At 42.0% G+C, this 21,509-nt stretch overlaps 1 protein-coding gene across 6 annotated transcripts in view; it reads left to right on the forward strand.

The window, feature by feature from the left end:
• Positions 1 to 21,509, forward strand: part of ZSWIM5 (zinc finger SWIM-type containing 5) — a 187,694-nt gene that overhangs the window by 89,998 nt on the left and 76,187 nt on the right. Inside the window, exon 1 of one of the 6 annotated variants that reach the window (XM_051857849.2) lies at positions 20,136 to 20,303. The exons of the other annotated variants lie outside the window; for them this stretch is intronic. Coding sequence (XP_051713809.2) covers positions 20,282 to 20,303 — 22 coding nt within the window. The 5' untranslated portion in view covers positions 20,136 to 20,281. Of the gene's footprint in view, positions 1 to 20,135; positions 20,304 to 21,509 lie in introns of those variants that run through there. 6 annotated transcript variants of the gene reach the window in all.

Raw genomic sequence — 21,509 nt, forward strand, 5'->3', positions numbered from 1 at the left:
GGGCAGGCCAAAGCCAGGAGCCAGGAGCCAGGAGCCAGGAGCTTTATCTGGGTCTCCCATGTGGGTGGTAGGGCTCAAGTACTTGGGCCATCTTCTGCTTCTTTTCCCAGGGTATTAGCAAGGAGCTGGATCAGAGGTGGAACACCCATTTCCACTAGGATCCGGAACCAGGCAAGGATGCCTGCTTTCACCATTGCTGTCCAATATAGTTCTGGAAGTTGTAGCCAGAACCATTAGGCAAAAAAAAAAAAAAAAAAAAAAGAAGAAGAAGAAGAAGAAGAAGGGAGGGAGGGAGGGAGGGAAGGAAGGAAGGAAGGAAGGAAGGAAGGAAGGAAGGAAGGAAGGAAGGAAGGAAATCAAAGGGATACAAATTGGAAAGGAGGAAGTAAAATTATCCCTGTTTGCAGATGACCTGATCCTATATATAGGAGATCCAAAAGACTCACTAGGAGACTATTGGTGTTCACAAGAGAGTTTGGAAAAGTGGCAGGACATAAAATCAGCACATAAAAATCAATAGCCTTTGTATATACAGACATTATATGACTGAAAAAAACTTGTAATATCAGTACAATTCACAATAGTTACAAAAATTTTAAATACATTGGAATAAATTTAACTAAAGATGTGAAAGATCTCTACAATGAAAATTAAAAATGTTAAAGAAGTAAAAGGAGACACAAAAAAATGGAAAAATCTTCCATGTTTATGGATTGGAAGAATTAATATCATCAGAAAATCCATACTACCCAAAGCAGTTTACAGATTCAATGTGATACTAATCAAAATATGAAGGACATTCTTCTCAGGTCTAGAAAAAATGATGCTAAATTCATATGGAAACACAAATGACCCTGAATAGATAAAGCAATGTTAAACAACAACAGCAACAAAAAAAGCCGGAGGCATCACATTACCAGGTTTCACGATATACTATAGGCCAATTACAATGAGAAGAGCCTGGTACTGGCACAAAAATAGACATGTAGACTGATGGAACAGAATAGAAACCCCAGAAATTAATCACACATCTACAACAAACTGACCTTTTACAAATGAGCTAAAATCATTCCCTGGAGAAAGGACAGTCTCTTCAACAACTAGTATTGGAAAAATTGAATCTACACATGCAGAAGTATGAAACAAGACCCCTACTTTACACCTTATACAAAAACCAATTCAAAATGGATCAAGGATCTAAATCTATGACCCAATACCATCAAATTACAATTTATGTAGAGGTAGGGGCTCAAAACTTACAATTGTTCTCTTCTTTATCCACTGTTGGACACAGATTGGTGGAAGGGAGAGAAATAGGGATGTTAGCTAAGATTTTACAAGTTTGCAAATAAGAACATAGATCAGAAGGCTGGCACTGTGGCTCAGTGGGTTAAAGCCATGGCCTGAAGCTCTGGCATCCCATGCAGGTGCCCATTCTAGTCCTGGCTGCTCCACTTTCAATTCAGTTCCTTGCTAATGTGCTAGGAAAGCAGCAGCAGATGGCTCAAGTCCTTGGGTCCCTGCACCCATGTGGGAGTCCCTGAAGAAGCTCCTGGCTTCTGGCTTTGGCCTGGCCCAGCCCTGGCCATTGTGGCCATTTGGGGAGTGAATCAGTGGATGGAAGATCTTTCTCTGTCTCTCCTCTCTCTCTCTAACTCTGCCTCTCAAATAAATAAATAAATCTTAAAAAAAGGAAAGAAGGTTGGTATGGTTCATTATATAATGACTTTGTGTTTATGTAGATAGAAGTTTTATATATCTCTATAGGCATTAAGTTTCATATGTTTCCACATAGGTATAAATAGATATATGTACCTAGAAAATATTTTTAGTAAATATGACATGACTATATAAATATATCACTCAAATTGATAAGAAAATCACTAAGCCTAAAGTAACATATTTGAATAGCAAATATTTTAGAAGAAGAAATAAAACACAAAAATCACAAAAGAATATTCAAATTTGCTAGAAATCAACTGTTGACTAAACTTGAAATGTTGTCTCCCCACTAAATTAGTAAGTTAGTGGAATAGATGTGTATAACATGCAGATGTGCACATATGTGAGTATGTGTACATATATATATTCTACCCTGCCAGGTTACAAAAGTTTTATGAAGGCTAAAACTTTCTATGTAATTAACTGATTTATACTGAGTACCCAGATTGGTGATTAAAACTGAGAATTTAATAAACATCTGTTGAATAAACAAATACTAGTGAATTTATGGTGAAACTGATGTACCTTTTTTTTTCTGATGTAGCTTTAAAAGGAACATTTTCTGCTATTGTATCTTATTTACAAAATATTTAAGAATTATTAATATTTTATATATTTTAAACTTTTCCATTTTATAAACATAATAAAATGTGTATATGGATTCAGTTTTTTTGGGGGGATAAAACTTACTTATTCTGATTCTAGTTTATTTTACTGTTTTTTCTGTCCTTTATTTAATAATGTAGTCTACTGATTAACATATTTGAGAGCAACTTAAAAGAAAAATAACATGCCAGAGAAAATTGCTTTTAATGTAAAAATGTAAATCAAATAAAAATTCTGTTGCAAGTAAAAAAAAAGAATTGATAAAGGTTGGCAGATTCTGAGGGAGATAGTTTGAGGGAATATATAAGAAGCTTAGCAGATTTGTTTTCTTTTTATGTGGAACAATGGAAAGAAAAAGGTCTTGAAAAATGGATGAGAATCAGAGCATGATCTGTGCCATGCTAATGAACTTGGACTTGATCTTAGGGCTATGAGGAGCCTCACAGATTTTTAAGAAGTTACATGATCATCATCTTGCTCTTAATGTAAAATACTGGAGAGAGGTTTTGTCCCGTGTGTCAGCGCTCAACAAATCGTAGTGAGTGCCAGGAATGCTAGGTTGAGTTGGGTTTTGAAACTGTGTTTGGGCTCAGAGGAGGGTGGTGACATGTTTTTCACATTTTTCCCATTCTTGAGCTAAGGGCTTGAAGACTAGTTAGGAGGCTATTGAAATATTTCTCATAAAGACGTTTGAGAGCCTGAGAGTACTAGCAGTGAGAATGAAGAGGACAGAACAGATTTGAGAATGTTTATATTTAAGAATAAAGTATCGGCCGGCGCCGCAGCTCACTAGGCTAATCCTCCGCCTGCGGCACTGGTACTCCAGGTTCTAGTCCCAGTTGGGGCGCTGGTTCTGTCCCAGTTGCTCCTCTTCCAGTCCAGCTCTCTGCTGTGGCCCAGGAGTGTAGTGGAGGATGGCCCAAGTCCTTGGGCCCTGTACCCACATGGGAGACCAGGAGGAAGCACCTGGCTCCTGGCTTTGGATCGGCGCAGCACGCCGGCCATAGTGGCCATTAGGGGAGTGAACCAACGGAAGGAAGACCTTTCTCTCTGTCTCTCTCTCTAACTCTGCCTGTCAAAAAGAGAAGAGAAGAGAAGAGAAGAGAAGAGAAGAGAAGAGAAGAGAAGAGAAGAGAAGAGAAGAGAAGAGAAAAAGGAAGGAAGGAAGGAAGGAAGGAAGGAAGGAAGGAAGGAAGGAAGGAAGGAAAAGAAAAAGAATGTAGTATCAAGAACTTGGTAATCAACTAGAGTTGGGGAAGAAGAGAAGAAGGGAGCTGATGTGGCATAGTGGGTAAAGCCACCACCTACGACGCTATATGGGCAATGGTTCGAGTCCCTACTGCTCCACTTCTGATCCAGCTCCCTGCTAATGGCCTGGGAAAGCAACAGAAAATAGCCCAGGTATTTGGGCCTCTGCACCCACATGTGAGACCCAGAAGTTCCTGGCTCATGGCTTTGGCCTGGCCCAGCCCTGGCCGATGATAGCCATTTGGGGACTGAACCAGTGGATGGCAGATCACTCTCTCGGTTTCTGTCTGTATCTCTCCTTCTTTCTCTCTATTTAACTTGGACTTTCAAATAAATAAATAAAATATTTTTAAACAGAAGAAGAATATGAATACCAGATTTCTGAGTGAATGGTGATGTTACCAACTGAAATAGAAATCATTCTGTAAAATAGTATGAAATTGCCAGTTTTATGGGTCAGAAATCTCATATGATTCATCCTCTTATTGGAATACTAATGAGTTCAGATATAAGGAAGATGAGAATGGGACAAATGCCTATGGGCCTTAGGGGAGAATGCCCATTTGATAGTTATCTGTATTAATATGCAGCTCAATTAAGAGTTCTATTATATTATCAGCTTATAAAAGTATTTCAGAAAGTTTGTGGAGGGCCAGCATTGTGGTGCTGCGAGGTAAGCTGCCACCTATGATGCTGACATCCCATATCAGAGCAATGGTTGAAACCCTGGCTACTGCACTAAGGATCCAGCTTACTGCTGATGCACCTGGGAAGGCAACAAAGGATAGCCCCAGTGTTTGGGCCCCCCACAACCCAAATGGGAGACCAGGATGGCATTCCTGCCTCCTGGCTTCAGCCTGGCTGTTTTGGCCATTTGGGGAGAGAATCAAGAGATGGAAGAACTTTCTCTCTATGTCCTTCCTTCTCTCTCTGTTGCTCTGTCTTTCATATAAATAGATAATTAAATGTTTTTTGTAAGTTCATGGAAGATGGAACTAAAAGAGGTTTTTTGGTACAGAAAATTTTTAAATCCATACATACTTGTATATGAGTGTTTCGATAAGACTAGAAAAAAAGTCAAGAGGCAGGTCTTTGGTGAAGTGGTTAACTTGCTTCTGGAGATGCCTACATCCCATATCAGAGAGACTGCTTCACATCCTGGTGCCTTTGCTTCCAATCCAGCTTCCTGCTAATGTGTACCCTGGGGGACAGCAGATGATGACTCTAGTAGCTGGGTCCCTGCCACCCACTTGGGGAACCAGATAGAATTCCTGGCCCTGACTTCAGCCAGGCCCAACCCCAACTGTTGCTGGCATTTGGAATGTAAGCCAGTAAGTGGAAAGTCTGCCTGCCTGCCTGCCTGCCTCTTTTTCACTTTCTGCCTTTCAGATAAAACTAAACTAAATAAACATTTTTAAAAATGAGGGACTAGAGTGAGAAGTTAAGAGGGTCAAAAACAAAATGTGAAGAAATGCCAGTATTTAAAGAGTGGATAGAAGATAATTGTACAGAGAGAAAAATGGGGAATGGAGGTGAAGAATCACATATGAAGAAACAGATTTAGATGAGAGATAGCATGGAAATCTAGAGAGGAGAGAAGTTATAAAGAAGGAGGGGAGGGCTGGCGCCGCAGCTCAATAGGCTAATCCTCCGCCTGCGGCGCTGGCACACCAGGTTCTAGTCCCGGTTGGGGCCCCGGATTCTGTCCCGGTTGCCCCTCTTCCAGGCCAGCTCTCTGCTGTGGCCCGGGAGTGCAGTGGAGGATGGCCCAGGTCCTTGGGCCCTGCACCCCATGGGAGACCAGGAGAAGCACCTGGCTCCTGCCATCGGATCAGCGCGGTGCGCCGGCCCCAGTGCGCTGGGCAAAAGGAAGACCTTTCTCTCTATCTCTCTCTCTCACTGTCCACTCTGCCTGTCCAAAAAAAAAAAAAAAAAAAAGAAAAGAGGAGGGGAATTGGTAACAGTATTAAATGCCACAAACAGGTCAAGTAAAGTAAAGGTTATCCAAATACTTTTTTACTTAGAAAGAGAGATCATTAGTGACTTTTGTAAATCTAATGAGGTAGAGTAACTAGATGCCAGATTACAGTTGATTGAAAAGTATAGGTGAGGGGCCAGCACTGTGGCGTAGTGGGTAAGGCCACCGCCTGCAGTGCCAGTATCCCATATGGGTGCCAGTTTAAGTCCCAGCTGCTCCACTTCCGATCCAGTTCTCTGCTATGACCAGGGAAAGCAATAGAAGATGGCCCAAGTCCTTGGGCCCCTGCACCCGCGTGGGAGACTTGGAAGAAGCTCCTGGCTCCTGGCTTCAGATCAGTGGCAGCTCCAGCTGTTGCATCCAATTGGGGAGTGAACCTGTGGATGGAAGACCTCTCTCTGCACCTCCTCCTTTCTCTGTGTAATTCTGACTTTCAAATAAATAAATAAATCTTTTAAAAAAGAAAAGTAGAGATGAAGTGAAGAATTGGTGATATTACATATAGAATAAAAATTTAAGAAGCTTTGTTTGTTAAAATTACATTTATTGGGGGTGGATGTTTAGTTTAGGAATTAAGATGCACACATCTCACATCAGAGTGCCTGAGTTCAGGACCCAGTTGTTTTTTGTTTTTTTGTTTTTTTTTTTTTTTTGGACAGGCAGAGTGGACAGTGAGAGAGAGAGAGACAGAGAGAAAGGTCTTCCTTTTTGCCGTTGGTTCACCCTCCAATGGCCGCCGCGGCCGGCGCGCTGTTGCTGGTGCACCGCGCTGATCTGAAGGCAGGAGCCAGGTGCTTCTCCTGGTCTCCCATGTCGGTGCAGGGCCCAAGGACCTGCGCCATCCTCCACTGCACTCCCTGGCCACAGCAGAGAGCTGGCCTGGAAGAGGGGCAACCGGGACAGAATCCGGCGCCCTGACCAGGACTAGAACCCTGTGTTCTGGCGCCGCAAGGTGGAGGATTAGCCTGTTGAGCCGCGGCACCGGCCCCCAGTTCTTATTCTTGACTCCAGTTTCCTGCTGTTGTGGACTCAGGGAGATAGTGGTGATGGCTGAAGTAATTGGGTTCCTGCCATTTACGTGGGAGACCTGGATTGAGTTCCCAGCTCCTGACTTCACCTGGTGCAGCCCGACTGTCCCAGGCGTTTGGGGAGTAAACTTGTAGTTGGGCCCTCTCTCTTTCTTTCTTTTTATTTTATTTTATTTATTTTTTTATTTGACAGGTAGAGTTAGAGAGAGAGAGAGAGAGAGAGAAAGGCCTTCCTTCCGTTGGTTCACTCCCCAAATGGCTGCTACGGCTGGCACTGCACCGATACGAAGCCAGGAGCCAGGTGCTTCTTCCTGGTCTCCCATTCAAGTGCAGGGACCCAAGCACTTGGGCCATCCTCCACTGCCCTCCCGGGCCCCTCTCTCTTTCTGTCTGTCTACTTCTCTTTCCCCCTCTCTCCCTCCAATAAATAAAAATAGACTAAATTTTACATTAATATTTATTGATTTTTAGTATAAGTAGGCACTGTATTAAGTACTAGGGATACAAAGATAAATGCAGTTAAGTTACTTCTGTAATAATCTCTTTGAGAAAAGAGAGACAATCAGATCATTTTAGAGCAACATGAAATGTATATACAGAGTGATGGACAAGACATTTTGGGAGTACTGAGCGGGTGAGTGGGAGGGGAAGAGCATTCTGGGAAAGCTCCCAGGAATGAATGACACCAATGTAAATTTACAGTTAATAAGAAATTCTAAAACAGAGAAAAGGAGAAAGTATTCTAAGCAGAAACGAAAGCATGAACAAAGAGATATAAGAAAAAAAAGCAACCTAGATTATGTGGGAGAAGTGAAAGCAGTTAGGTGTAGTTGGGATATTCAACACTGAGAAGTTAAGATGCATAAGGCTGAAGAGCAAGTGCAGGTCACGGGTCAAGGGCCCCTTGATTTTCAGTCATATCCTGGAAGTGTGCAAGGAGTAATTCAATGTTTTTGCTAGGAAGTAAGATGTAAGGTTACTGTTTTAAATAAATTACTTAGGTGCTTCTGTGGTGAATAGATTTTAGGGGAAAGAGCCTTGAGGCAAGAAGACTAATTTCAGGGTTTTTACTGTAGTTTCAGCAAGAGATAATCAGTAAACTGATTAGAGAAGTGAAATTAGGGATGGAGAAGAAAGAATGGAAGTGAGAAATAGTCATGACTTGGTAGATTGGGCATAGAGGACATGGGAAAAGAGAAATTTGGAATAGCTTCCAGATTACAACCATGAGTAGGACAAAGTCTTTTCCTTCATGGACCGTATAGTCTAGTGCTGGTGGGATCATAGGGGTGAAGTCTGGGTAGTTAATAGCAATTATAAAGTATAAAAAGTTCCATGGTAGTGAAAATGTAGAATACAGTGGAAGCACATAGTAGAGACAGCTAAACTCTCTGGTATAGCTTCTCAAGAGAATAACATTTAGCTAAATATTGAATCGGTAGCCTGAGTTAGCCAGGCAAAGAGGTTGGAGGGAGAGAACTTTCCTAGAGAAGAAAAAGCTTATGTGATGTCCTGGAAGCAAGACAAAGATAAAGTTTTTGGGGAACTGAAAAATGTTAGGTAAGCTGGCGCACTGAATTTTAGGAAGGAAGTGGGGCTGGTGCTGTGATGTAGTGGGTAAAGCTGCCACCTGCATCCCACTTGCATGCCACCTGCTGGTGTCCCATGTGGGCGATTTGAGTCCCAGCTGTTCCACTTCTGATCCAGTTCCCTGCTAATGTGCCTGCCAAAGCAGCAAGTCCTTGGGCCCCTGCACCCACATGGGAGACCCAGAAGAAATTCCTGGCTCCTGGTTTTGGATTGGCCCAGCCCAGGCCATTGTGGCCATCTGGGGAGTGAACCAGCAGGTGGAAGATCTCTCTCTCTCTCTCTCTCTCTCTCTCTGGACCAGCACTGTGGCATAGCAGATAAAGCCGCCACCTACAGTGCTGGCATCTCATATGGATGCCGCCAATTCGCCAATTTGAGTCCCTGCTGTTCCATTTCTGATCCGTCTCCCTTCTGTGGCCTGGGAAAGCAGTAGAAGATGGCCCAAGCCTTTGTGATTGTCTCCATCTAGAAATTGCTGTTGGGGGCAGTGCAATGGCACAGTAGGTTAATCCTCTACTTGTGGTGCCGGCATCCCATATGGGCACCAGTTCTAGTCCTGGCTGCTCCTCTTCCACTCCAGCTCTCTGCTGTGGCCTGGGAAAGCATTGGAGGATGGGCCAAGTGCTTGGGCCCCTGCACCCGCATGGGAGACCGGGAGGAGGCACCTGGCTCCTGGCTTGGGATTGACGCAGCTCCGGCCGTTGCAGCCATTTAGGGGGTGAACCGACAGAGGGAAGACCTTTCTCTCTGTCTCTCCCTCTCAATGTCTGTAACTCTACTCTCAAATAAATAAATAAAATCTTTAAAAAAGAAATTACTGTTAAATTTAGTGGTGTAATATACACTTAAATTTCCTCATTTTGCTTATTGTTTTGGAGGTTAAGATAATCATCTTGGTATTTATTTATTTATTTATTTGAAAGACAGAGATACAGAGAGGGAGAGACAGAGTAAAATTTTCCATCCTCTCGTTTACTCCCCAAATGGCCACAACAGCTGTGGCTGGGCCAGACTGAAGCCAAGAATCAGGTACTCCATCTGGGTCTCTACTGGTAGCAGGAGCCCAAGTACTTGGGCCATCTTCTGCTGCTTTCCCAAGTGCATCAACAGGGAAGTGGATCTGAAGTGGAACAGCCAAGATTCTAACAGAGGCTCATATGGGATGCCAGTTTTGCAGTTGGCTGCTTAGTGTGCCATGCCACAATGCCAGCCCCACAATTTCTGTTTTTTAAAAAATTTTTTTTTAAAGATTTATTTATTTATTTGAAAGGCAAAGTTATAGAGAGGCAGAGGCAGAGAGATAAAGAGAAAGAAAGAGGTCTTCCAACTACTGGTTCACTCCCCCAATGGCCGCAATGGGCAGAGCTGGGCTGATCTAGCCTGGAGCTTCCAGGTCTCTGATGCAGGTGCAGGGACCCAAAGACTTGGGCCATCTTCCACTGCTTTCCCTGGCCATAGCAGAGAACTGGATTGGAAGCAGAGCAGCTGGGACTCAAACCAGCACCCATATGGATGCTGGCACTACAGGTGGCACCTTTACCCACTATACCACAGCACCAGCTCCCCCCCCCCCCAATTTATTTCTTAATGGTTGTTCTGGAAATACTTGCGAGGTTAGTTACACTTTAAAGCCTTAATATAAATAAATCTTCAAGTGTGAATATCCTAAAAGGGATATTGATTCACAGCTGATTGTTATAGATTTAGAATAAGAATTTGGAGACATCTAATGCTGCAAATGCGAAGAATGATAATAGTATGAGTATTTTAATTAATATTTTTCTAGTGTTGTTTTCTATTTTATTTTGGCAAGGCACTGTATAACAGTGCAAGTTACAAATTGATAGCAACTGAGAACCCATGATACAGCACTTCATACTATACTCTATACTTTGTCATTCACATAAAATTGTTTGATGTAAGTTATGATCTCAGTTCAATAGTCTGTGAAAGTAAATAAATTGTTTTATTATTGTGCAGGGAGACTGAATGCTCAATAAGCTGATGAGCTGCACCATCCCTTAAAATTTGTAATGATCTTAGCCGGTAGTGTTACCCAGACACTTGTAATGCCTGTTTTTCTAGGTAGTATTGCCTCAAAGTTCTTTGCACCCATCTGCCTGTCTCTCATAATTGATAGTTACGCTTCCTCAACTGCTGATTGAATACTTCCACCTGCTTTTCTGCCTACCAAAGCCACTGTATTCTTAGTTATAGCCCTCAAAGATTCTGACCCTGAATGATTCCCACCTACTTTTTCATACAAGCTAGTGTAAATTGATGTGCCACTCTTTTATAAGAACTACTGGACATTTTTCCCATCTTTGCTGAATTTGAACAAGGCTACTTAAGTTAAAGCAGCCGGTCTTTCTGCATCACTGTATGTTCATACATCCCAACCCCACTGGTTTAAACAATTGTAGCTGATGATGGAGGGTGTAATCCCTAAGATACTTTTATGAAGCAACTGGGCAACCATATAACCAGGGCAAGTTTCCTATGATTTGACCCCTCAACTACCACATTTGGAACTATTGGCTAAACAGTCCTTTCTCTAGATGTTAGAGGACAGTTTTCCAGTGATTAGATACAAACCTTGTGCTGCATTACCCTAACTTCACCTTAATACTCCATTCTTTTGTACCATGTTCCTTCTGATAGAAGTCTTGGTCATGAGCATTAGTTATGAAACTTATAAAAATTCCAGTTATTTTTCTGCCTTTTGAGCTTCCTTTGGCCTTTGAACAAATAAAGCACAGCCTGCCTTCTATGTAGTCTCCTGCTGTGGATCTCCAACTACTACATAATAAAATGACTTGAATTTACCCAGTGAGTCAAGAGTCAGGCATTTTGTTGTGTTTCCTTTGGGTGACTTAATTGTAAACAATCAAACTACACTAATACTCTCTGTATAGTTCCTCAAATTAAGATCTTTTGTATCTCTTTCTCTTTTAAGATTTATTTATTTTTTTTTATTTGAGAGAGAGAGTTACAGAGAGAAAGAGGAGGAGACAGAGAGAAAGGTCTTCCATCCACTGATTCGCTCCCCAAGTGGTTGCAACAGCTAGAGCTGGGCCGATCTGAAGCCAGGAGCCAGGAGCTGCTTCCAGATCTCCTACGTGGGGGCAGGGGCCCAAGCACTTGGGCCATCTTCCACTGCTTTTCCAGGTTATTACTAGAAGAGCTAGATCAGAAGAGGAACAGCTGGGACAAGAACCAGCACCCATACGGGATATCAGCACAGCAGGCAGAGGCCTCGTCTACTGTGCCACAAGGCTGTGGCCCCTCTTTTGGATTTTACACACATTCTTCCTCCTATACAAGGAGGACGAGTAACATATATAATACTGAGTCCTGAATTTCTAACCTATCCCTTGGAATTTTTTGTGTTGCTAAGCACTAAATCTTTGCTGATGACACTGAACAGTATCATCCTTTTAAAAAGAGAAAAAAGAAAAACATAGCCCTAGACAGTCAAAGTCCATTACTGTCTTTTTTATTTATTTAAAGATTTATTTATTTTATTTGAAAGGGTTACACAGAGAGAGAAGGAGAGGCAGAGAAAGAGAGAGGGAGGTGTTCCATTGCTGGTTCACTCCCCAATGGGGCTGCAATAGCTGGAGCTGTGCCAACCCAAAGCCAGGAGCCAGGAACTTCTTCTGGGTCTCCCAAGTGGGTGCAGGGGCACAAGGGCTTGGGCCATGTTCTACTGCTTTCCCAGGCCTTAGCAGATAGCTGGATCAGAAGTGGAGCAGCCGGGACTCAAACTGGTGCCCATATGGGATGCCAGCACTGCAGGCTGCAGCTTAACCTGCTACACCACAGCACCAGCACCCTATTATTTTTTTAAATTGTCACTACCACCCAAGTGGGAAACCCACACTGAATTCCACACTCCTGACTTTGGCCTGACCCAGCCTTCACTATTGCAGACATTTGGGGAGTGACTTAGCAAATGGGAGAGCTCTCATTGTCTCACTTTCTCTCTGCCTTTCAAATAAATAAAATAATTTTAAAATACTTTTAATGCTACATGAAGTAGGACAGAAAAGAACAGGTATATGATTCCATTTTTATGTGGACTCTAGAAGAAAAGTTTCATAGAGACAGTAAGAGACTACTATATTTTGGGAAGAATGAAGATTGATGATTATTGCTTACTGAGTACAAAGTTTTTGTTTGGGATGATAAAATTTCTGTGTAGATTGATAGTTACACAACATTATATACTTAATGTCACTAAACTGTTCACTTCAAAGTGGTTAATTTTGTTACATGAATTTTACCTCAGTTAACACAACAATTTCTTGAAAAAGGAAGGGAATAGGACTGAGATGTTATATGCTATGAGAAGAATGAACCTTAAAAACATTATGCTTAGTGAAAGACATAAAATGTCATATTTTATATGATTTCATTTATGTGAAATGTCAAGAATAGGCAAATCCACAGAGAAAGAAAACAGCAACTGAATTGTACACTTTTCTTTTTTTGGTTTGTTTGTTTATTGAGAGTCAGAGAAACACCCAAAGAGAGTGAGCTTGAAAGCACTCTCATCCACTGTTTTATTCCCCAGTGCCCCCACAAATGCTGGGGCTGGGCAGAGGATGGAGCCAGGATCCAGATACACAACCCAGGTCTCCATATGGTTGGGAGGAACCCAATTACTTGAGCCAGGATCACTGCCTCCCAGGGACTACATTTTCAAGAAGCTGGAGTCAGAAACCAGAACCCAGAATCAAAACTAAGTAGTCTGATGTGGGATGGGCATCTAGCTAAAAGCTCATTCCTGAATTGTATACTTTAATGATTAATTTTTATGTTATTTGAAGTTTATCTCAATAAAACATCTTAAAAGAATATAAATTATAGGCCAATTAATATTTATAAAAAAGTATCAAGTTAATTCACCATATAACATACTAAAAAAGAAAAACCATATGACCATCTCAGTAGATTCCGAAAAAGCATTTGATAAAATCTGTTTTTTTTCATTTAAAACCCTCTACTTCTCCTCTTCCTTCTTGCATCCCTCTCAAACACTAGGACTAGAGTAGAACTTCCTCAGCCTGTTACAGTATATCTACAAAAAAATTACAGCTAACATCATGCTTCATGTTCAAAACCTGAGTGCTTTCTCCTCAAGGTCAGGAAGAAGACGAGAATCTGTGCTCTCAGTTTTTATTTAATGTTGTATAGATGGGTTCAGAGAAAATGGGAGAAAAAAATTAGAAACTATCAAATAAGAGAAAAGAAATTAGAAAATATCAGCATCTTTAATTTTGTACCAAAGGAGCAAAGAAACAGAGTGACAAATAGCAGAGGAAGTGGAGTCAATAGGAGATACTTTTTCTTTCTTTCTTTCTTTCTTTTTTTTTTTTTTTTTTTTGACAGGCAGTTAGAGAGAAAGAAAGGTCTTCCCTCTGTTGGTTCACCCCCCAAAATGGCCGCTAAGGCCGGCGCAAACTGTGCCAATCCGAAGCCAGAAGCCAGGTGCTTCCTCCTGGTCTCCCATGCGGGTGCAGGGCCCAAGCACTTGGGCCATCCTCCACTGTCCTTTGGGGCCACAGCAGAGAGCTGGACTGGAAGAGGAGCAACCGGGACAGAATCCGGCACCCCAACCGGGACTAGAAGGGGGGTGGGGCGGGGGGGTGCCAGTGCCACAGGCAGAGGATTAGCCAAGTGAGCCAAGGTGCCGGCCGATACTTTTGCTTTTAAAGGTGGGAGAAATAATATGTTTTTTATTTTGGTGGGAATGATACAACTTTGTCATCGTGTAAATAAATCTCTGAGAATGAGGCCTTAAGATACAGGAAAGCAGAGCGAATACATTTTCCTTGACAGCGTTTGAATTACTGCACCTAACCATGCCTAACTTTGAGGTCAACCCACTTAAATTTCTTAATTAAATGAGCTAAGACATTCCTTTTTTTTGTTGAAGTAGTTTGAGTCGTATGACTCATTTTCAGCAGAGTCCTAAATCACCTTTTCTTTCCAATTTCAGGGTAGTCTCCAGACTACTTTTAAAGTCAACTTTCCCTGGTTTCTATTATTATTTACATTATTTATTTATTATACATACAATAATCTTCCTGCAGATGAATAATATCCAGCATTTTTGTACATTGAAAAATTAAATTATAGGAAAGCTTGGAAAACTTAGCTGCTATCTTGTATGTAATTAAAATATACTATTTTACCATGGTTTTATTTTATATAGCTCCATGTTGTATCAGAAAGCAAATGTTTATGTAATCACTGCCATAACAAGAAACACAACATTGCGAACTCCCTGTAAGTCTCATTCATGCCATCTCTCAGTCACCATCTCCTCTCTAAACAAATATAACCACTATTCTGGTAATCAATTTTTTGCTTTTCTTTATTTTGCTACATAAACACCATACTTTAAATTTGCATGTTTTTTACTCTATATAATGTAATCATGCTGTGTTCTTTTATATTTTCCTTAACATTATGAGATTTATCCATATTGAGCATGATAATAATCTAGTTCACAAGTTATCATGAACATTCTCGCGTCTCCAAAAGTTTCTCTCAGCGAGCTTCTGTTCAGCTCCCCTTACTGCCCAGAGGCAACCACTGTTTTAATATGTTTTCTCTTGGATTCGTTTTCCTGTTCCAGAATATAATTTAAGTAGGATTTTAAGTGTGTGTTTGTGTTGTGCATTATGTTTGTGAGATTCATGTTATTTTGTGTATCAGTATATATTTTTTAAATACCAAGTGTATTTAATTATAAATCTACCATCGGTCCATTGTCTGAATTATTTCAGGTTTTTGGCTATTGTGAATATAACTGCTAATATATTTCTTATACAAGATTTGTTAAACTCATTAATTTTAATAATTTACCTGTAGATTCTTTTTGATTTTCTGCCTCCAAAACTACATCATCTATAAATAATGAGAGCTTTTTCTTCTTTTTTAAAAAATTATTTATTTGAAAGGCATTAGTTATTGTAAAACAAAAGGGTTTATCTGCCCACTTAATGTTCTGTTTTGCAGAATTCACTTACCTAATTTTTAAGTTGTCATAAAATCTTCAATGAAACTACCCCTCCAAAAAAAAAAAAAAAAGCAAGAAAAAAGAATATAGGTAAATATATTCTAGGTAAATACCTAGAATGAATTGAAGCCTCTGATTCTTGCAATTGAGATTTTAATGTCTGAGATTTAGGTGTTTGATGTTTGGGAACCATCTAGGATATTGTACCAGCAGGTTATTGTTAAGCAGACTCACTTTAGGATAAACTTTTATTTTATATAAGCCTCATTTGTAACCCAATAAATAGATTAGAATCATTAAGGATAAGGACAGTGTGATGGAGACCCTGATAAGAGCTTGCCTAAAATAACTCAGCTAGTAAGTGGCAAGACCCAGACTAAAATATATAGGTTTTGATTTAAAGTATAGAGTACTCTCTGCATTATACCACAGCTTTATCTTCTTGTGCCTGAGTGTGTGTTATTTTGGAGGAGACTAGAGGTTTGGAGACCCTTGGGAGTAATATCTAGATAAGCAGTAATGAGAGCCTGAACTAAAGTAGTAGTGATGAGAATGGAAAAGGAGATCGAATGCAAATTTTGTTTTCTTTTTTGCCATTCCCTTTGCTATTTTTCTGTAGTTCTTACACAATCACATTACAGAAGCCTTTTGTTTAAACTTTGAATCCTGTTTACATGTCTCTCTCTTCAGATTATAATATGCTCAAGAACTATGTATTATTTATCTTCACTGTTCAACTTTAACACTGTTCCAAAGATGTTATTTCATTGTTCTGATGGTTAGCTGAGGAGATGAATGGATGGCTCATGGAATCATTTTCCGAGAATTTGTAAACTATGTGTGTGGGAGGCAATGAAGAGTACAAGTGTAGAACATTAGATCAGGGTTCAACGCTAAGTGACCTGAATATTTTCTTCAGTAAGATCAGGGAAATCAGGGGAGCATAATTTTTAGGAGAAAGATGATTAGCTCAGTTTAGAACATGTTGAGTTTGAAGTTATAGTCCTGAAAGATATCTAGTAGACGGTTGGAAATGTTGGAAATGTAGGTCTGGAACTTAAATTTCTAGAGCTGGCCTTCTGAGTATTATGAGTAAAGAAAAAAAAATCATTGGAATTACTTGAAATAATCCTAGTTCTCACCATTATTTCCTTTCCTATAAATAACCTTGTAGTCTCCTGACTAATTTCTCTGCTTCTATTCCAATCCTTGTCTTCCAATCCATTCTCCACATTCTTATAAGAATGATCTAGGGGGCTGGTGCAGTAGCCTGTGGTGCTGGCATCCCATGTGGGTTGCTCCTCTTCCGGTCCAGCTCTCTGCTATGGCCTGGGAGAGCGGTGGAGGATGGCCCAAGTACTTGGGCCCCTGCGCCCACATGGGAGACCAGGAGGAGTCTCCTGGCTCCTGGCTCCTGGCTCCTGGCTTTGGATCAGCGCAGTTCCGGTTGTACCATTTGGGGAGTGAACCAACAGAGAGAAGACCTTTCTCTCTCTCTCTCTCACTGTCTGTAACTCTACCTGTCAAATAAATAAATAAAATTTTTTTAAAAAAAAGAATGATCTAAAACATAGATCTGATCAGGTTACTTTCTATTTAAAATAAATTTTTAAAACCTGTATTATTTATTTGAAGGGAGAAGGACAAAGAGTAAGCCAGAGAGAGATCTCTGATTTACTTGTTCACTCCCCAAATGCCTGCAACACCAAGGCTGGGTCAGGCCAAAGCCAGGAGCCCAGAACTCCATCTAGGTCTCTCATGTGGGTGGCGGGGTTGCAAATACTTGAGCCATCATCTGCTGCCTCCAGGGGTACATATTAACAGGAAGCTAGAATTGAAAGTGGAGCTTGAACTTGAACCCAGGCACTCCAGTGGCATCTAACTACTACACCAACACACCCCTAAACCATCCCGACATAACTTTTTAATGACTCTTCCTTCAGAAGAGAATAAGACCATTGTTCACCTTTCTCTTCACACATACTCAAGGGTCACAGCATCTCTTAGAAATTAACTTCAAAATGACATTTCAATAGTTAAAAAGGTGACAAGAGAAACCAAGATGGTGGAATAGGGAGGGCGCTTACTGCTCTAGTCTAGGGGAAGATAATTAAAAAAATATGGAGAGAGTGCACTCTCAGGGAAGAGTTAGGGAGAAAACAGCAGAGGAAACTCCATGCAAATTAGAGGGACACTGTGCCTCTATGTGGAGAATGTGGATGCATACAACTCAGGACCCTAGTAGCTGACAACCTCAGCACCAGCTCTGGAGAGTGAGGTGAGACCAGACTGCCACAGTCTAAGCCACTGGCAAGAAAGCCGCAGGAAGCGCCTGGCGTGAGTCAGACTTGGAGTCTTGTGGGGGACAGTATACCTGCCAACCTAGAGAGAAAGGTGGGGACACGTTTCTCTCTACCTGATCACCCAGCACCAGTGTCCTGAAACTAGCCGAGAGAGGGCGGGTGCCGTTTTGGACATATGTAACCACTGCGCCAGCTTGTGTCTGTGTGCCCAGCAACCAGCTAAGAGGAGACACCTGAGTCTGGAAGGGAGAACTGATAGGGAGCTGGGTGCTTGTGATGTGGGAGCCCTGTGTGCTGGGACTATGAAAACTGGCTGCATATGAGGGCGCAGGGTATGGCTAAGACTTTGGGCAGCCACTGTGGGTGGCTCACATTCTCCGGACTCCCTGATTCCCTGGCAAGGATCATTGATATGACAGAGGACTGCACAGATCCTTTGAGTGGTTCTTGTGGCAGCATGAATGAATATTATACCCACTGGGGCTAGCAATCAGGCATTGGTCTCATTGGAGGAGAGGAGGTGAGTATGAGACTATGTCAACGGAGAGGATCCCCTCTGATTTAAAAAAAAAAAATTACTGTGCCCAATTTGGGTGTCACCTTGGATACTCCCCTCACCCTGGAGCACTGAACAGAATCAATCCAGGATTCTATCCCTTGAAATTACTGTTGGGCCGGCGCCGCGGCTCACTAGGCTAATCCTCCACCTAGTGGCACCGGCACACCAGGTTCTAGTCCCGGTCGGGGCGCTGGATTCTGTCCCGGTTGCCCCTCTTCCAGGCCAGCTCTCTGCTGTGGCCCGGGAGTGCAGTGGAGGATGGCCCAAGTGCTTGGGCCCTGCACCCCATGGGAGACCAGGAGAAGCACCTGGCTCCTACCTTCGGATCAGCGCAGTGCGCCAGCTGCAGCGCGCCGGCCGCAGCAGCCATTGGAGGGTGAACCAACGGCAAAGGAAGACCTTTCTCTCTGTCTCTCTCTCTCTCACTATCCACTCTGCCTATCAAAAAAAAAAAAAAAAAAGAAATTACTGTTGGAATATTATATTCAACCCCAGCTTAAACAATCAACTTTTCCTCCTGTTAGAGTACAAAAAAAACTCTTAACTCCTGTACAAAATACAAGAAAAAGAGCTTCCTGGGGCCACCATAAAGATATAAGAGCTCTAACCCTGCTGATTAGAGGTTTATCTCTTTCGCCATTCATTCTCTTTTTTTTTTTTTTTTTTTTTTTTTGACAGGCAGAGTTAGAGAGAGAGGTATAGACAGTGAGAGAGAGACGGAAAGAAAGGTCTTCCTTCCGTTGGTTCACTCCCCTAATGGGATAGCCTGGCACTGCGCTGATCCGAAACCAGGAGCCAGGTACTTCCTCCCGGTCTCCCATGCAGGTGCAGGGACCCAAGCACTTGGGCCATCCTCCACTGCACTCCCGGGCCACAGCAGAGAGCTGGACTGGAAGAGGAGCAACTGGGACAGAATCCGGCGCCCCAACTAGGACTAGAACCCGTGGTGCCGGCACTGCAGGCAGAGGATTAGCCTAGTGAGCCATGGCACCGGCCATTCATTCTTTCAGATGATTATTAAATTTCAGCAGTATTTCTACGGATAGTAACCTGGTTATTTTTCACATTAGTTTTGTATGAGGAAAGATCATATACTTTAGTTGGCTTAATATGTTGGTGCAGAGACTGGATTCTACTATGTAGTCCTAGGCATTAGATTTTTATCTTTAGCTACCATTGAAGACTCTTAATAATATCCCTTACCTGGAAAAACATTGTAGACCCCTCTTCACCCACATTCTTCCCTTTGTGAACCATGGAAGGATGCTAGAATATAGATCTGAATTGGATGGAAGAACTCTTTGTGCAGCTTTTTTTGTTTCTCCTACAGACTCCCTAATAAGCAAATTTAATTCTTAGAATTATAGAATAAAATTTTATTTATTTTTTGATATCTATGTATTTTCTGAGCTCCACAATGCTTTAATTCTTAGATCAGGCTTGAGTACATTGAGCTTTCCCTCAAATCATGACTGTTTTAAAATAAATTTAAACTTGTTTTAAAGAAAAGAAGAATAAATCATATCCACAGAACATGAAATCCGTGAATGCATACCTTCCAGTTTAGATTTTCTAAAGATGTTCAAGAAATCTTACTGAAGTAGTAGTATACATGAGGAGGAACATTCTATCTGTCAGTTCAGTTTCCTGCCTTTACTGTTAGAGCAACAAAGGAGTTGAAAGTCTCATAAGGAGCAGATTTTCAGCCTAGCAATTAAAGCATGGCATCTCATGTTGGAGTGCCTGGGTTCAGTTCCTTGCTTTGGCCTCTGACTCCAACTTTCTACCAGTGCAGACCCTGGAGGCAATGGTGATAAGCAATTAAGTTCCTGCCACCCACATGGGAGACCTGGGTTGCATTCCCAGCTTCTGGCTCCAGCTCCAGCTCAGTCTTAAGCACTGGAAACATCTGGGAGGTGGGCCAGCAGATAAGATCTCTTTCTCTTTCTCTGTTTGTCTTTGTCTTTCTACCTCTCAAATACATAAATTTTTTTAAAGATTTATTTATTTATTTGGAAGTTACTGAGAGAGGGAGAGACAGAGAGAGATCTTCTGTCCACTGGTCCACTCCCCAGAAGGCCACAAGCAGGAACTTCTTTCGGGTCTCCATGCAGGTGACAGGGACCCAAGCATGTGGGCCATTTTCTGCTGCTTTTTCTATGCCATTAGCATGGAGCTGGATCCAGAGTGGAGCAGCCAGGACATAAACCGGTGCCTATGTGGGATGCCAGCATTGAAGGTGAGCCTTACTTTTATTTGCTATGCCACAATGTCAGCTTCATAAATAATTTTTTAAAGATTTATTTTATTTATTTGAAAGAGTTAGAGAGAGAGGTAGAGACAGAAAGAGAGAGGGAGAGAGGGAGAGGGAGAGGTCTTCCATCTGCTGGTTCACTCCCCAAATGGCTGCAGTGGCCAGAGCTGAACCGATCCAAAGCCAAGAGCCAGGAGCCTCTTCTCAGTCTCCCATGTGGGTGCAGGGGCCCAAGGACTTGGGCTATCCTCTGCTTTCCCAGGCACATTAGCAGGGAACTGGATTGGAAGCGGAGCAGCCAGGACTTGAACTGATACCATATGGGATACCAGTGCTTCAGGCCAGGGCTTTAACCTGCTGTACCACAGCACCAGCCCCATAAATAATTTTTTTAAGTCATATAAGAACTGACCAATTGATGGGATTGTACAATAATCCCATTTTGATTCAAAAAGTTGCTGATATCAGAGACTTGTCCTATGAAGAACCATTTCTCAGATCTAATGGATAATGTGAATGAATTTAAAATTCTGAGTTGATGGCTGGCGCTGCGGCTCACTTGGCTAATCCTCCGCCTGCGGCGCCGGCACCCCGGGTTCTAGTCCCAGTTGGGGCACCGGATTCTGTCCCAGTTGCTCCTCTTCCAGTCCAACTCTCTGCTGTGGCCCGGGAGTGCAGTGGAGGATGGCCCAAGTGCTTGGGCCCTGCATCCGCATGGGAGACCAGGAGGAAGCACCTGGCTCCTGGCTTCGGATCAGCGTGGCCCGCTAGCTGTAGCAGCCATTTTGGGGGTGAACCAGCGGAAGGAAGACCTTTCTCTCTCTCTCTCTCTCTCTCTCTCTCTCTCTCTCTCTCTCTAACTCTGCCTGTCAAAAAAAAAAAATCTGAGTTGAATACTTAATGAGAGTGTCTTCTGTCTGATTGATGTTTACATGGAATCAGATTACTGCAGTATATGGAAAAATGGTTTTGCTCCAGTTTCTAAACAAAATGAAAAGTATTGTCCTAATTGAATTTGTTTTGACATTCTTGCTACCCCACACAATTCAAGTTGCAAAGTGGAACAGAAGAATAAAGCTAGAAGGTGATATGAGGCCTTGACCTAAATACTATAAATGTTAAGAATGGTGTTCTTACTAGTACATGAACTTTTAAATAATGTTATGTGGGATGTGCATTCATCTCCATATT

This window comes from Oryctolagus cuniculus, chromosome 7 (genome assembly GCF_964237555.1).
Source record: "Oryctolagus cuniculus chromosome 7, mOryCun1.1, whole genome shotgun sequence".
In the NCBI taxonomy this organism is placed as follows: domain Eukaryota; kingdom Metazoa; phylum Chordata; class Mammalia; order Lagomorpha; family Leporidae; genus Oryctolagus; species Oryctolagus cuniculus.